Here is a 15,735-nt window from a genome sequence, read left to right on the forward strand (position 1 = left end):
TCCCATGCCTACCAACCAATCAAACGAATTTTAATCACACATCTCTTAACTCTCATTCTCTTCTAACAATTCCCTCCAACCAAACGTGCTAATAGCGATTGGCACTCCGCTTCACTAGCAAAGCTATTTTTTGAAAAACAACTTTATGAGCAACTTTCTAGGTGAAGCTGAGCTGTTTTGGGAAAACTATTTGGTAAAACAGCTTCATCAACAGTTTTATGCATGGGTGAGAGAGAGCTGATGAGGGAGAGAGCTAGGATAAGCTACTATTTTCAGCTTCATCCCAACTCATGTCTTTGCTAGAAAAGAAAAACAACTTTACCCATGAAGCTGTTTTAGAAATGAGTGTTTAGCGAAACAAAAAAAAAACAAAAAAAAAACAGGTCTCACAACTATCTACTCGATACAAGAGGAAAGGTCGACGTCTTGGCGGCAGCGGTTCGGTTCGGAGACTCACCCAAATCAGGGCTGCCGCCTGGCAGTTAAGTACTCCTAGCGATTGGAGTTTTATTGTGTTATATAGTTTTGCCCTAAAAAATATGATTTTTTTTGTTTATTTTTAGGGTGTATATCTGCTGCAGGTGACTAGCACAACGTCATGCCGGCGCCTTCCTCCTTGTCCTCGCCGGCGCCCTCCTCCTCCTCGCCCCCGCCGCCTCCTACCACCCAGCCGCAGCGCGCTAGGGTTTTGCCGGAGTTCCGCGGCTGCGGCCATGGAGCTCCAGTGTCGCGGTGGTTGCCTTCTTGCCCTCCACCCCTCCTTCTGCGACGCGCTCCGACGGTCTGACCATGGAGCTCCCCCATCCCGACTTGGCCATCCGCCTCCGCCTTCGCCTCCACCGCCGCCAAGGCCACTAAACCACCCTGCCGCCGTCCCCACTGCTTGGCCGGCTTCCTCCCCAAACCCCTTCTCTTCTAAGCCCGTCGAAGTTGGGGAACAAGGGAGTAGGGCGGGCGCGGGGGCGGCCGCCGGGAAGGAGCTCACTGGAGAGAGATGGCACGGTCGAGCGTGGGCGATTGATTCTTTGGAAAAAAAATAAAAAAAAATAAAAAATCAGTCACCTGCGAAAGAGTAATCCTGATATTTTTAATAAGTATAACAGTAGAATTACCTCCAATTGCCCCTAATTCCTGACGTGTGGTGTAGTAATAATTATAAAGTATTCAGATGATCGCCATGTTTTAATTTCTTCGAGTGATGACATTCTTGTTTTTTAATTGCTGTGGTATGCTAATCTATTGTAATCTATTCTTTGTTCAGGCAGGGGGGCAAAACAGAGACGACCGAAGGGTCTTTTATTTTGATTTGATGCCCATTCCATTGTAATTGTTTATATTTCTTGACAGCCAATTCAAACAGTTGGATGCATATGGCTGCCAAGGGTCATGCATGTGCGATTTTTCAAGCTTCATCCATACAAAACCCACATTCTCTCGTTAGGTACCGTTTAGTTGGCAAAATTTTTGGTAAAATACCACTATAACACTTTCGTTGTTATTTAACAATTAGTGTCCAATCATAGTCTAATTAGACTTAAAAGATTCGTCTCGTAAATTTCGTCTAAACTGTGTAATTAGTTTATTTTTTATTTATATTTAATGCTTCATGCATACGTTCAAAGATTCGATGTGACGGAAAATCTTAAAAAATTTGGCATTTTAAAGTGGAACTAAACAGGGCCTTAGTCGATACAGGGAAAAAGAAATAAGCATACACACAACACAAATACATTTGTCGATACAGGAAAAAAGAAATAAGCATACACAACACAAACAAGAGAGTTTCGTTGAGTACAGGAGGGTGGACGCACAAGATGCGGACCAACATTATTGAGGTTACGGGTTACCAGCCACAAGGCCTTATTTGTCCAAGTTTTTCCAAGCGTCCATCTTAACAATGATGAATCATTATGGTTTTAATCTTTGTTAAGCACAAAACAAAAGACGTATTGTCAGCCTTTCTACAACTTCCTATCTTGAACCTACTTCTCTTCTTATACATTTTTCATCTGGCGAACGAGTGAACTATCTGTACAATGCAGCGGCATCCACAGGCTTCTCATGTAAAAATTGAAAAGGGACACCACTCTTTTTTTTTCCTTCAATTTCCTTCCCTTTGCTTTCTAGACACACATCCAGCTACTAATAAATCACATGATGGTCAAAAAGGCGAAATCTGCGGCCAAGTGTCAGAGCTCCACCTCGTGAAGTTCCTCACCCAAACCATTGAACTGGGCAGAAGAAGTGCTGCTGGAACGGCTGTGCGGAGGTCTTTTTCCAGGCATCGATGGTGACTGCATGATCTGTCCATCAGGTGACCTGGTAGCAGCAGTGCTGCTCAACTGTTCTGGTAATGTTCCGCTCCATGACGACGCTCTTGACCTTGACATTGAGCTGTTAACACTGCCTGAGGGGGACACAATGTTGTCCATACTTGGGTACCGCTGAATGTTGTCGCTGCTTGGGTGCCGTGGAATGTTGTCACCGCTTGGGTGCCGTGGAATGTTGTCACCGCTTGGGTACCGCTGAATGTTGTCACCGCTTGGGTACCACTGAATGTTGTCACCGCTTGGGTACCGCTGAATGGTTGACTGCATCTGTATCAGTGGTGGCGGCGAACTGAATGCTGTCTCCATCGCTGGTGAGGACAATGGTTCATCCTGTCGGGTGGCTTCACTGTGGGCACCTGGCTCAGCCATCTGTTCTGAAGCAACAGTAGCTGGAGTTGGCACAAAGAACTTCGCACCAGCCATTGGATTTATAGATGGAGCCGCTGGTTTGCTATATGATGTCGCTGCTCCAAAGGCATTTGCACCGCCACCACCACCACCCTTGTTAAAAGTATCCACATATCTACAGAAGGAAATGTTATACAGTTGCAACCAGATGATATAGAAAGGAATTAGGGGAAAGAACTAAACAAATCACCTTGATCTAACACCCATCCTTCCACGTGCTGAAAACTGGTTCTGGGTTGGTGGCATCGGTGGCATCCCGGAACTAGGCTCCGGAGGATTTGAGGAATAACCTCCACCAGTGGGAGGAGCATTCGAGTTGGGATCTGGAACACTGCTCTGGAATGGCACTTTTGACGGAGGTGGGGGAAGTGGGGGCTCCTCAGCAGGGATCTCAGCGCCTTCTTCCACCCACCGCTTCAGCTTCTCATCATAGTAGAACTTGTTCTGTTCCCCTAGCTTTGCCTATAGAACATCAGGAGGTTAACCATGTTACTGCAGAGAACCAGAGGCATAGACAAATTGTATTTAATGTGCTAACAAGTACCTGGCGGTGAGATTTCGAAACAAGCCCCATTGTCTTCTGCACCAACCATCCAAAGCGTGAACTGCCTGAACCTGTTGTGCTTTGTGCCTTACTTGATACAGCACCCTGCTGCATTATCATATGTATAGGTATAAAAAGAATTGAAAAATCTTCAGAAAACAATACCAAGAGACAAGTACCTGTTGGGGGGTTTTGCCAAAGTCTGGCTCAGAAATACTTCTGTTATGCGCAACTTCCCTGCCATAGCCACTATTTCCTCCAATTTCACTCATAGACTGCTCTGAAGCAGAAGACACTAAAGGTACCATGGACATCACTGACTGGCTATTTACAACTTTTGTATCAGGAGGAGAATAAACATCTCTCTCATTTGCAGCACCCTGCGGCAGTTGAGGCAACGGTGCAGCTTGTGTACCCATCATGCGGGACAAAGATTTATCAAGTGATGTGAAAAGCTTTCCAACAATCTTTCCAGGGGCAAGATTTGTTGCATATCCACCCTAAATAGCAGTGAGTCGACTATCAGTGAAAAGAAAAAAAAAATGCTCAATTAAAATAAAAACAACTACAATATACGCAAACCTGTTGATGGGTACGTATCCGGTCCTCCAGGGTCATAAACAATTGCTTCCATGCTTCTAGTTCAGGTGCACGACCAGAGGACTTCAGCACCTTCAGAGATGCTTGACAATACCTTCATAATGCAATTCAATGTCAACTAAGAACCCAAGAAATAAGGAAATGAACCAAGGACAAATATGGAAATGATAATTCAACAACCTACTTTAGTGAATCAGAAATCTTCCCAACCTCCGCAAGCATATATGCATATATCAGCTTGTATGGTTGAAATGGCAAGAGAATATACTGAGAATTGCCAAGAACCTTTGCATACTCATAAACCTCTGTTCTCTGTTAGTTGCATAAGGAGGATATTAATCAGGGACAATGAAAAAACAAGAAAAAACACAAGAGTATGGAAACCAGTAATGGGGCAAAGTAAAGATATGGCCAAAGGAGAGTCCCAAAATAGAACAAAAGAGTAAGTTAAAAAATCACAAGTTATTGGAGTACATCATAAATCCTATTTGACAGATCAGGAAATATATCTGCCCAACAGCTATAGAGAATTTGAACTTTGAAGCACATACAGAAATGCTCATATCGCATTATGTCATGAAAATATCCTTTACATGCATTTGTGTGGTTGCCTAAGGGTTTGTTTGGGTGCACACCAAACCACCCAATCCACATGGGTTGCCCAAACCATGTGGATTGGGGTGGTTTGGTGTGCAGCCAAACAAGCCCTAAGGGTTAATTTGATCCATGCCATTAAAATTGGCACCAAAGCATGATGTTATCCATAGCACCCTCAGTCGGAACCTAACACTTGCACTACCAGAATTAGATAGATAATCTTCAGAGTAAACTAGGAAACAAATGGTGCGGAACCTAACACTTGCACTACCAGAATTAGATAGATAATCTTCAGAGTAAACTAGGAAAAAATGGTGCAGATTTGATATTGAAAAAGACCTGGATCGCTTCAGGGCTGGTAAATGTGCGTGGACATCTCAAGTGATCTGCACCAATAAGGCACATCCTTGCACTTTCAGAGTACGAATCAATATTTAGTTCAGCAACTAAATAGCATGAGTGAGCAGATGCAACCTGCATAAAATCAATGGTCCATTAGACTCAACCTTAAAACTGAAAAGGGGCTGTATTCATCACAGCAAACAAGACTCAAACCTCATTCTTCTCTTTCCAAAGGCAATCCCCAAGGTGGGTAATTACAAGGTCATCACCTTTTGTCCTGTTTGCTGTTATAATAGCCAAATTCTCTTGCCAGTCATCCAGCATACCCTTAGGAGCAGCCTGTCCAAACCCGAATATTACAATGAAAAAATAAGGCCATGTCTAACAAGATTTCTCAAAATATGAGAATCAAAACACGAGAGCAGGGGAGCGGTGAATCGAAAAATCATTTAAGGATACATACGAAATGTGACTATAATTTTAGATAATAGCACATGATTATAATATAATACAGAAATGTAAGGTATCATGGTATAAAAAATGTAGAATGTAGATGCTCCTGCTTCAAAGTAAACAATCACTAAAGTCATGGATGACAAATTTATTTTCCATTGCAGCATTCGTTGTTGTATTTAAGACTATTTCAATTACAATAACTCCATATGCAAATAATTGGTCAAACCTCTCTAACTTTGACCTGTAATTTTGAAAGAACTAATCCAATAGATCAATGAATATAGTATCAATGGATTTGTAACAAAAAAATAGTTTTATGATAAAGCAGTTTTACAATCTTTGAAGAAAAAAGGTCATATAAAAACTAGTGATCAAAGTAGACTGCTAGAAACCACGTTGATGCCCAAAACAGCATATATGGACGGGAGGGAGCATAATAATAACATAATATTACCTCTACAGGCTGGTGGGGAGAATACAAAGAACCACTGTTAACAGGATTCTCAAAATTGAAAACATCTGCAGGTTGTCCAGCAATAAGAAGGCACAATGTCCTCAAGGGTGATCCGGAAACAAAATGGCAGTGAGCCATTTTCTTCACAGTATCCGCATAAAACTGCATTGTCAGGTAGCAAGACAATGAGAAATAACTCAGGAAAGAGAAATGTACACGCCATCCAACTAACTAGAGTGAAGATTTCAATTCTGCAGCAGACCTTATCACCAAGTTGCAAAGCAAGGATCAGTGCAGGGCCCCAAAGCTGACCTTCCTGTGCATGCTGAAGGGCCTCTTTCCTTCTACCAGAAACCAGGAGATTTTGAACCTCCTGGGCAGTAGTCTGCAATAGGGTATTTGTCTAAACAAGGGTATACATTGCTAAATAATGCACCACAGATAAAGAGAAATTAGAATTACCTGAATCTGGCTTTCTGAGGGAAGATTTCTCATGCAATGGACAACAGCTCCATACCCTTTCATATTAGCACTGCTCTTGCAAGATGAAAAAAGTTTCGTCACTGCCATCTCTGGGCCATCTATACCCTTTAGCAAATAGTTCAACAAAATCAGTATTCCATTAGAAAATAATCACAATAGAGTGAAGCATCTTGTTGAAAAGAGCCCTTCCCACCACATGATTCATCAGGCTGGATTTAATTAAGAGAATAAAGAGAGTAATGTATCTTTTCATTTCTCATGTCAGAATATATAATATTTTTTCTTACAATATAATGATGCGCAGCTCTCCTGCATTTTCGAGAAAAAAATTGCATACATGGGCAATATCAGACTGATTACTAATCATCTTCCATACATATTTCTGTTGTTTCACTATCATAGCTCAATCAATTTCTATTAAAAACTGATACTTTGGTGGTCGGTCGATAAATAAAACACAATCATGATACAGAACACCTTAAGTATTTTCTTACGAGGCCAGCTTAAGCATCAAGATACTGTCATTTAAGCAAGAATGCAAATCCCAGTTTAAAGATTAGACTAAAAAGAGACGCAAAAGGCATTCAGATAGATGACATCGAGTAAATCTTCAAGTATCTAGGAGTGCCACCTTAACATATTAATGTTGAACAGATCCATACCTAACATGTCTCCTTACAAGTTATCAGAAACCAGAGTATCATTGATGTGCAATCATAGAGAAGAACTGACACCGAATGACAGTGGTGTTTGGTATATATTTCACTTATTGAAGGATTTGCAATACAGCAAATGAAAAATGTTGTTCAAACAAAATATTAATTCCACGGACAGGATCATTGACAGGCAGAAAATACCTCTTGTGATGGGTCAGACCCAAAGGGTGAACGAAGCTTTCCATAGTGTTGACACAATATTTTCAACAACGAAATAAGCACCTTCTGAACATCCCCTCCCTGAAATTCCGTCTGAGAAGATTCATATACTCCAGTCATATCATCAAACCATTTATTCACATCCTTTGATGCAGCACTTCCACCAACAAGAGGGCCAGGAATAGGATGGCGACACAAAGCATGGAAGTAGCTAAATGCACCGCTGTTAGTGATGCTTGAGTGGTCAATTTTATCAGCAACAACCTCTTGAATATTAAGAACTGATACCGTTCGACCAGAATTGCCCTTGGATTGCAGCAACAAAAAGCTTTTAGTTACAACTCATTACAGCAAGAATATTACAAGGAAATAATTTTGTGGTACCTGATTTCCGCTGTCAAAGTTTGCAGCCATGGAGCTGGTTTCTTTAAGAACTACAAGCTTCCCCCCAAATCCAAAGGATACCACAGTGTGTGGTGGGCGTCCAACTGATGATCTCTGCTCGTGTGGTGAGAAACCAAACTGTTGGGATGGATCATTTGTACCAATCAGTTGCTGCTGAGCAATGCCCATTGAGGTCTGATTACCCCAATAGTTGCTTGCTGCATGAGTATGTGCAGTGGAATCATCAAGCATTTGTGTCTTGTATATGCTTTCTTTTGGTACGAAATTTTGTGTATTGGCAACACCATTTGAACTAACATACCCATCTCTTATCAAAGGTTCATCTGCCATGTGGCCAGCCTGGTGATCTTTAGGAGGCTGGAATTCCTTGCGACTATTCTGGAAACCGGTTGAAGGTTCAAACCCTTTGTATCTTAACTCCTTACTTGTAGAATGCTCCAAACCCCTGTACCAACTCTGGTTCCCTGTAAAAGGTTCGAACCCCTTATAGCTAGCCTGATTTCCCTCACTACCAGTGTATTGACCTGTAGAAGGCATAAATGTCTCTATATGATTAGGCTTGTAATTTATAGACGATTGCAAAGACTCAGCATTGGCTTGCTGCCCAATCTGATTCCCAGCCTGCTGATTGGAACTATAGGAACTACCTAACAAGCTCCTGCCCCCCGAAACATCAGGCTGCATGGTGTTACCCAACAAATTTGGTTGCCACTGGCTCTGCTGGTTATAGCTACTTGCATAAGAATCCTCAGTGTAATTAGCTACATTATGGCCTGCCCCTGCTAACACATCTGAGGCTGCTGCAGTAGTTGCAACCTGTGCAACACTTTGCTGGTATGACTCAAGTGTTTGCCATTGTTGAGTGTTGGAGTCAAAGTACCATCCTGGGTATTCTGCATAGAACAGCATGTTCGGTGGGTATTCTGTGGGTCCTGTGTTGGTCCCACCCTGGGCCCAGCCCGTGGCATTCGTGCTGCTCTCCTCCGCAATGGTCTCAAGTGCTGCATGTAAATTGTTTTGCAAGTACGATGCACTAAACTGCTGCTGATGTTGCTGGGCATAGTCACTCCCAAGGGCTACAGCAGCACCAGTATTATCAGCAACGTAACTCTGTGTACTGTGGGTACCTACCTGATACCACTGCTGCGTCGCCTCATCGTACTTCCACCCCGGGTAGAGGCTCTCCAGGTATTTGGGATCAGTGGAATCCAATTGTGCATTAGTGCTCTGATCCCCGTACCCTATACTACTTCCACTGGAACCGAAATAAGAGTTAGCATTTTTATCAACTCCGCCAGAGAAGCTGTGTCCAGCACTAATCATGGCACTGTTATCTACTCCTGCAGAGAAGCTGTGATCTGGTGCGCTAACATTTTTAGCACCTACCAAGGATGACTGGACGCCTTGGTTGCCAGGGACAGTGTCCCCGAAGAAGTCGTCCTCAGCTCCGTCGGGCAAGAGGTCATCAAACAGATCCGCCCCACCGCCACCAGTGCTGGCACCAAAGTCGTTCCACTGCACCTGCTTGATGGTGGTATGGATGCCTTTCTCTGACCCTGGGGACCCACCCTCTTTCGCTGCGGCAGTGTCACCAGCATCGGCAGGAATCTCCTCAGCTTCAGGCTTCGTATGCACCGGCATGGGTTCATGCTCCGCCCGCTCCTCTTTCTGTGGGGCCACTGCAGGCTGATTATCAACCTCAGTCTCAGGAGGGGCAGCCGCAGGCTCAAGCTGAGGTTTTGACTCAGAAGTCAGCTCTGTAGGTTCAAGCGCAGGCTCTGCATGTGAAGTGTTTTCTAGGTACGAACCAGTAAACTGTTGTTGCTGCTGAACACTACCACTCGCCTGGTCTGCCGCAGCACCAGCAGTATCATGAGCAGCATAAGTCTGTGTGTTGAGAGTGTCCACCTGATACCATTGTTGTGTGGCCTCATCGTACTTCCAGCCAGGGTAGAGGCTCTCTAGATATCTGGGATCGGTGTATTCCAACTGCACATTGGCGTTCTGATCCCCGTATCCCTCAGCAGTTGTGCTGGAATCGAACTGGGAACTGGCATTGCTCTCCCCATATCCCACCTCTGTATGAGCCGCACGATGCGTAGGCACGGATTCAGGTTGTACCTCCTCTTTCCGTGGTGCCACTGCAGGCTGATTGTCAGCCTCAGGCTGAGTAGTCGGCTGCGCGTGTTCAAGTGCATCCTCTGCATGTGAAGTGGTTTGCAGGTATGAAGCACCAAACTGCTGCTGCTGCTGCTGCTGAAGAACATCATCACTTCCATGGCCTGCCACAGCAGCACCAGTATTCTGAGCAGCATAGCTCTGCGCGCTGAGAGTGTCTACCTGATACCACTGCTGCGTGGCGTCGTCGTACTTCCAGCCAGGGTAGAGGCTCTCTAGATACCTGGGATCGGTGGATTCCAACTGCGCATTGGCGCTCTGATCCCCAGACCCTTCCGCAGCTGTGATGGAATCCAACTGGGAACTGGCATTGCTCTCCGTCTGGCCAGAGACGGTGCGATCCGGCGCGCTGACATCGCCGGTACCTGCTGGAATCGACGGCGACGCCTGCAGGCCCTGATGATACCCGGGCACAACCGCAGCCAGGTCCCCGGACGGATCTGCCTCGGCGGTCGCAGCGAGGTCGGCGACCGGCTCCGGGGCCCGGGCCTGGGTCTCCGGATGCTGCAGCGCGGCCGCAGGGTCAACCTCCGACGAGAGGCCACGCTCCGGCTCCTCCGTCGGTGGCGCCGCTGCAGGCTGGTCACGAGGCTCGGACTCGCGAGGCGGCACCGCGTCGGGTTGGTCGGTCAGCGATAGCGCGGCGAGGCCGCCCGCGGCGGCGGCGGCGGCCGGGGGATCGTCGTCGTCGGAGTTGACTAGCTTGTCGAAGAAGGCTTCGTCGGTCTCGTCAAAATCCGAGGCCATGGGAGTGAGGAGGGGAATTAGCCCTGGTCCCTAGGGTTTGGTTCGATGGACGGGGGAAGAAGGTGGATCTGGCGGGCCGCTCCTGGTTTCGCTTTGGTGGACTTCCGCTGCAGTGGAGGAGAAGATTGGAGAGGGAAGAGACGCGTACGATGCGATGCGCCGCCGACGTCACGCTCGCCTTCCACAGTTCCACTTCGTCCCGGACTCCCGGTTCTGTTTTTTTTTTTTCCCTGCTCGACTCGAATACTAATTTTAAATTTGATTTATGCTGATTCTGAAATGTTGCGAGAAAGCTAAATTTTAGCATAAGTAAATAGGATTTTTGTCTGATCTAGAGTAGGCTTATACAAGAGGATGATGACATTGAGGCCTTATTTTAGTTTTTTTTTCTAAAATTTAGTCTCTATCACATTGGATGTTTGACATATGTATAAAGTATTAAATGTAGACTTAAAAAATAATTAATTACACATATTACGACTAATTTATGCGATGAATTTTTTAAACCTAATTAGTCCATAATTTGATAATGTAGTGCTACCGTAAATATATGGTAATGATAGATTAATTAGGCTTAATAAATTCACCTCGTGAATTACTGATGACTTCTGTAATTTATTTTATTATAAGTTCAGTCTCAGTAGGGAGTTTTATCTAACTGTTTTCGAGACGTAACAATATTAGTAATTGTGGATGAAACTAGCTCTCTCAGTACACACTTTCATTTCACTGTTTCATATACTAATTGCCACATTTAATTCGTACGAGATGTTGTGATCAATTGTGTCTACGTGAACTATGCAGCTATTTTAAAATTTTCAAAGAACCGGCACGTTAGAAAAAATTTCACACAACACATCGACATGCAGTCCAAACAAAACAAAAAAAAACAAAAAAATGTTGTAAAAAAACAAATACAAAAAGATAAAAGAATAGAGAAAGATGAAAGCTAGCCAACTTTGGCTTCGTTCGCTGGTCTAAATTTTGGCTGAAACTGACTGAAAAACACTCTTCTGGCTAAATTGTTGTGAGAAAAAAACGCTGTTTCTATTAAAAAAACAAACCGAACCAGACAAATATGGGTAAGCCGAACGGGTGCTTTATCATGACTACCGAATTCTCAATCTCTCTCGCGTGACCATGACAGCAGGTACATCAGGTGGCGCAAGTGCATATGTGCGTGGATGGCGGGCACATCAGGCGGCGTGCTGGAGGAACTCGACGACGGCGCCGCACGCCGCTTGCGGTTGCGCCTCACGCTTTTTTCTCTCCCACACCGCCCTCGAGCTTTCATCTGACAAAATGTTTCATCTGACAAAATGTTGAAGCACTCTCCAGGACGCGCGTTGCAACAAAAGGGGGTGACCTCGGTACAAGTTTTCTAGGGATCCAACAGCGCGCCAGAAAAGTAAAGCCGGAGCAGAGAGGACATACACTAGTGACTAATGTTGGGAAAAGTACTAGCCTCGTGTTTTCATCTACATGGACTTTTACTTTTGCACGAAGCTAACAAACACATCAGCCTGCGCTGGTGAAGGGCAGATAAACTAGGGCTAAAAATTATTTGTTTTTAAAAGAAGTATAGCCAAGATGGTCTAAACTTTTACTGTTAGGTCGACTGGCCACGGAAAAACGGATCCCTGTCACATTTATTTTTTAGCCTGGTTAGCCTCTAAGAGCGTCTGCAGTGTGCGGTTCTACACCGGTCCTATCTTTTATCGACCTGGGTCGATATATTGGTCTCGTTCGCTGGTCTGAAATTTGGCTGAAACTGGCTAAAAACATTGTTCCGGCTGAATTATTGTGAGAGAAAAACACTGTTCCGGCTGAAAAAAGAAGCCGAACAAGCTATTTTTAAGACAAGCGAACGGGGCCATTGCGTCGCTGGTTCGTTGGAGAAGCAGGTGCGATGGATAGAACCCGCTCCCATCCACCATTCTCTCTCCTGCCGCAGAATCATCTCGTAAAGAAAGGAAGGGTGGGGGCCACTGGGCACCGGCACCGGGCGCTGTTGGCCTGTTGGTCACCGAGGATCACAAGTTGGGCTGCCTTTTTTTTAATGTCGTGGGCTCCATTTATAGGTTCGATGTCGGTTCTATACATTGCTATGTCATGGGATAGAACCAGGATCGATCCTATACACTGCTGATGCTCTAAAGTGGCTTAGCTAAGTCTGGCTATAGGATATTTATAGGCAACTAAACAATTGGAAGCTGATTTTTTAGATCCTGATTAGATGGTTAACCTAGCCACCCAACCAAACAGACCCATAAACATCCAATCTTATTCTAATACTCTATCTATCTCAAAATAGAAGTCATTCTCGTTTTCCAATAAGTCTAACTTTTTTTTAACTTTGACCAATTATATATAAAAGAATATCAATATTTATAATACATAATTAGTATTATTAGATAGATCGTTAAACATACTTTTATAATAACTTATTTGGAGATATAAATGTTGCACGTATTTTCTATAAACCTAATCAAAGTTGAGAAAGTTTGACCCGCACGCATCCCATAACAACCTTGTTTCTGAGACCGAGGGAGTATTATATATGACATGGATATAGTTTCTGTATTGGAACAATATCGATCTATGACATCAAGGGTAGACTTAGGACCAAACGGCTCTAAGGACTTGTTTGGATTATTAGGTCTAAAGTTTAATTGACTAAAGTTAAAGACTAAAACTTTAGACCACTTTTAGCCCACTCGTGCGATCTAAAGTTTTATAAGATGGTCTAAACTTTAACCTCCTGTTTGAAGCCTCGAGAACTTAAAATGACTTAGACTATGGGATCCAAACAAGGCCTAAGCCCTTGCCCGAGTTCATCCCTTGCGAAGCCCATTAAGGGGGTACTCCCTTGTCCTAAATAGAAGTCGTTATGGGATACGCGTGATCAAATTTTTAGAATTTTGGCTAGATTTGTAGAAAATGCGTATAATATTTATATCTCTAAATAAATTTATTATGAAAGTTTATTCAACGATTCATCTAATGATACTAATTATGTATTATAAATATTAATATTCTTTTATATATAATTGATTAAAGTTAAAAAACTGACTTATTGAGAGGTGAAAATGACTTTTTTTTTGGTCAAAGGCGTAGTCTTTTCTCTCGCTACTGAACATGATCGCAGCGGAATGGAATGGCAAGCGCCGCACGAATGCTCATAACTCGATTTTGTACCTCGCCCAGGCTGTTGAAATTTTCGGGATCCGCCACTGCGTCACATGCTTTTTACTCTTTTTACTCTTTATATTGTTTAGATGCCATCCAAATTCCAAGTTTTTTCACTCTCTCTATCACATCAATTTTTAGCCGCTTGCATGGAGTATTAAATGTAGGTAAAAAAATAACTAATTACACAGTTTAGTTGAAAATCACGAGATGAATCTTTTGAGCCTAGTTGGTCCACGATTGGACAATATTTGCCAAATAAGACGAAAGTGGTACTATTCATCAGGTTCAAAAAATTTTACAAAGTGAACAAGGCCTCAGTCAAAATGTCTTTTTCACACACATTGGACAATTAGAACAGAGTTAGGACTACTTTGGCAGCTCGGGGGAAGGGATTTTTCTGGACAATGCTAATCCCTCTTCTCCGGCGGAGAGATTTCACATGCGGGGTTATTTTACTGTGGCTATTTGGAAGCACGGAATTGCAGAGGAGATACATTATGTGATGAATTAGTCCTTCCTGATGGCTCTCGGCTTCTCTGGTGTTCATCTACGATGTCCAGGATTATAGGAAAGTCTTGGCTGATATATAGTATAGAAACATCTTTTAAAAATACGAAAATAAAGAAAATTCAGGAAAAAAAATATAAGAAGGACCATACATATCAATGCTACTATCCTATATAATCATAAAAAATATCAGAAATAAGTCTATTTACAGAAAAATACATAGGTATTCAAACTGAAATCAAGTCTTTGCATAGCTACGTAGAAGCCAGAAATGTTCAACAATCATTATAAAACTTTACCACACTTCACTTGTCTCAAATCATGCATTTCTTCCACGCCAAAACCTCTAAAAATGGTGAACTCTTGTAACAGATTTGGCTTTTTCCCAACAAGTTTGTATATGAATGTATCATATAAAAAAATAGAAGTTTAAAGAATAAAGCTGCAGCAAGCTAACACATGTAGCAGTAGTTCAGTTCAGATCAACTAGTGTAGGCTTTTCTTTTCTTTTATCATAGACAAATATGGAATGGAATGGGAAGTTAGTTACAGGCTACACCTGTCAGATGAGTTTCTTCCGGTGTAACACATGCACGAACTGAAACATCTCAACACCTTACTTCCAGAATACTTCCAAACATGTCAACATCTTACTACAAACAGAGAGTCCAAACTAAGAGACCAAGCACTGAAATGAAACAAATAGAGAGTCCAAACCATCAGAGGATTTGTTTATGCAGCCAGATGACGCACGCACATAGCATGGCTAATAGCACAATCACTGTCTATCTGTGCCCTTGCATGAAAACACTGGATTTGTTTGGGATAGTTCAACTGTGAAAACACTGTAGCATATATAAATTTTACTTTTTAAAGATACATGAAACTATAGACGAACATCTTATTTCTGAATCCCTGCTGCCAGAAAAAAGGTTATTTTGGTAAAGAAGCTGCAGCATAGATAAATAACATTTTTTTAAAGCATACATGAAACTACGAGGCACGCAGGGTATCAGGCTAGCCACAAAGCAGGACAGTGGCAGGAAGAAACTCTCTTCCATGGCTGTATAAATTGTATTATTACATATGAACTCTAATAATTTTTTATAGCATTCTACAGCATGCACCCAGGAATCTATACAGATGACAACAAATGAAGCAGGAAAATCTTTTCTCCTTTCTCTGTTCCTTCGGCAATGTAACACACAGAATAAATCACTCCTGCAAAAGCATCATGCCCTCATCATCATCACATCCAAAACTGCGATAGACACTACAATTTATACTTGATCAAAGTTGCCATTTTGAAGCTTTGTATTCTCTCCACAGATCACTTGTACTGAAAAGCTTAGTCAGCTATGACCTTATTAGTCGGAGAGATTTAGCAAGCACTTGCCTGAACTTGTGCTAGATGATGTGTGAGACATATATTCAGTGCATCTCGATATACAAGATTTTATACTATGTTCAAACGTTCAGACTACACACAATGTTCAGACTACACACACCAAACATGTAGATGCATATATGCCATAATTTAGCCAAGCTACCTGTACCTGTGTGCTTGCTCGTGTTTAGGAGGAAACCAGGACGAGTAGACAACACTAGTCCTGAACA

General features: G+C 43.0%; 1 protein-coding gene across 2 annotated transcripts; it reads right to left on the reverse strand.

Moving 5' to 3' along the window:
• Positions 1-1,763: 1,763 nt before the first annotated feature.
• Positions 1,764-10,582, reverse strand: LOC136529395 (protein transport protein SEC16A homolog). Of its 2 annotated transcripts, none has more exons than XM_066522467.1 (13): positions 7,474-10,582; positions 7,072-7,395; positions 6,194-6,319; positions 5,994-6,116; positions 5,732-5,893; positions 5,035-5,160; positions 4,819-4,953; positions 4,067-4,194; positions 3,865-3,976; positions 3,462-3,782; positions 3,283-3,387; positions 2,929-3,200; positions 1,764-2,853 (listed from the first exon to the last, which is right to left on the reverse strand). In XM_066522467.1, the coding sequence occupies exons 1-13, from the start codon at positions 10,417-10,419 to the stop codon at positions 2,190-2,192; spliced, it is 5,544 nt and encodes a 1,847-aa protein (XP_066378564.1). In that variant the 5' UTR covers positions 10,420-10,582; the 3' UTR covers positions 1,764-2,189. The 2 variants fall into 2 exon arrangements, with proteins under 2 accessions (XP_066378564.1, XP_066378563.1); XM_066522466.1 differs by having other exon boundaries at positions 3,283-3,390.
• Positions 10,583-15,735: the final 5,153 nt, after the last annotated feature.

Source organism: Miscanthus floridulus, chromosome 19 (assembly GCF_019320115.1).
Source record: "Miscanthus floridulus cultivar M001 chromosome 19, ASM1932011v1, whole genome shotgun sequence".
In the NCBI taxonomy this organism is placed as follows: Eukaryota; Viridiplantae; Streptophyta; class Magnoliopsida; order Poales; family Poaceae; genus Miscanthus; species Miscanthus floridulus.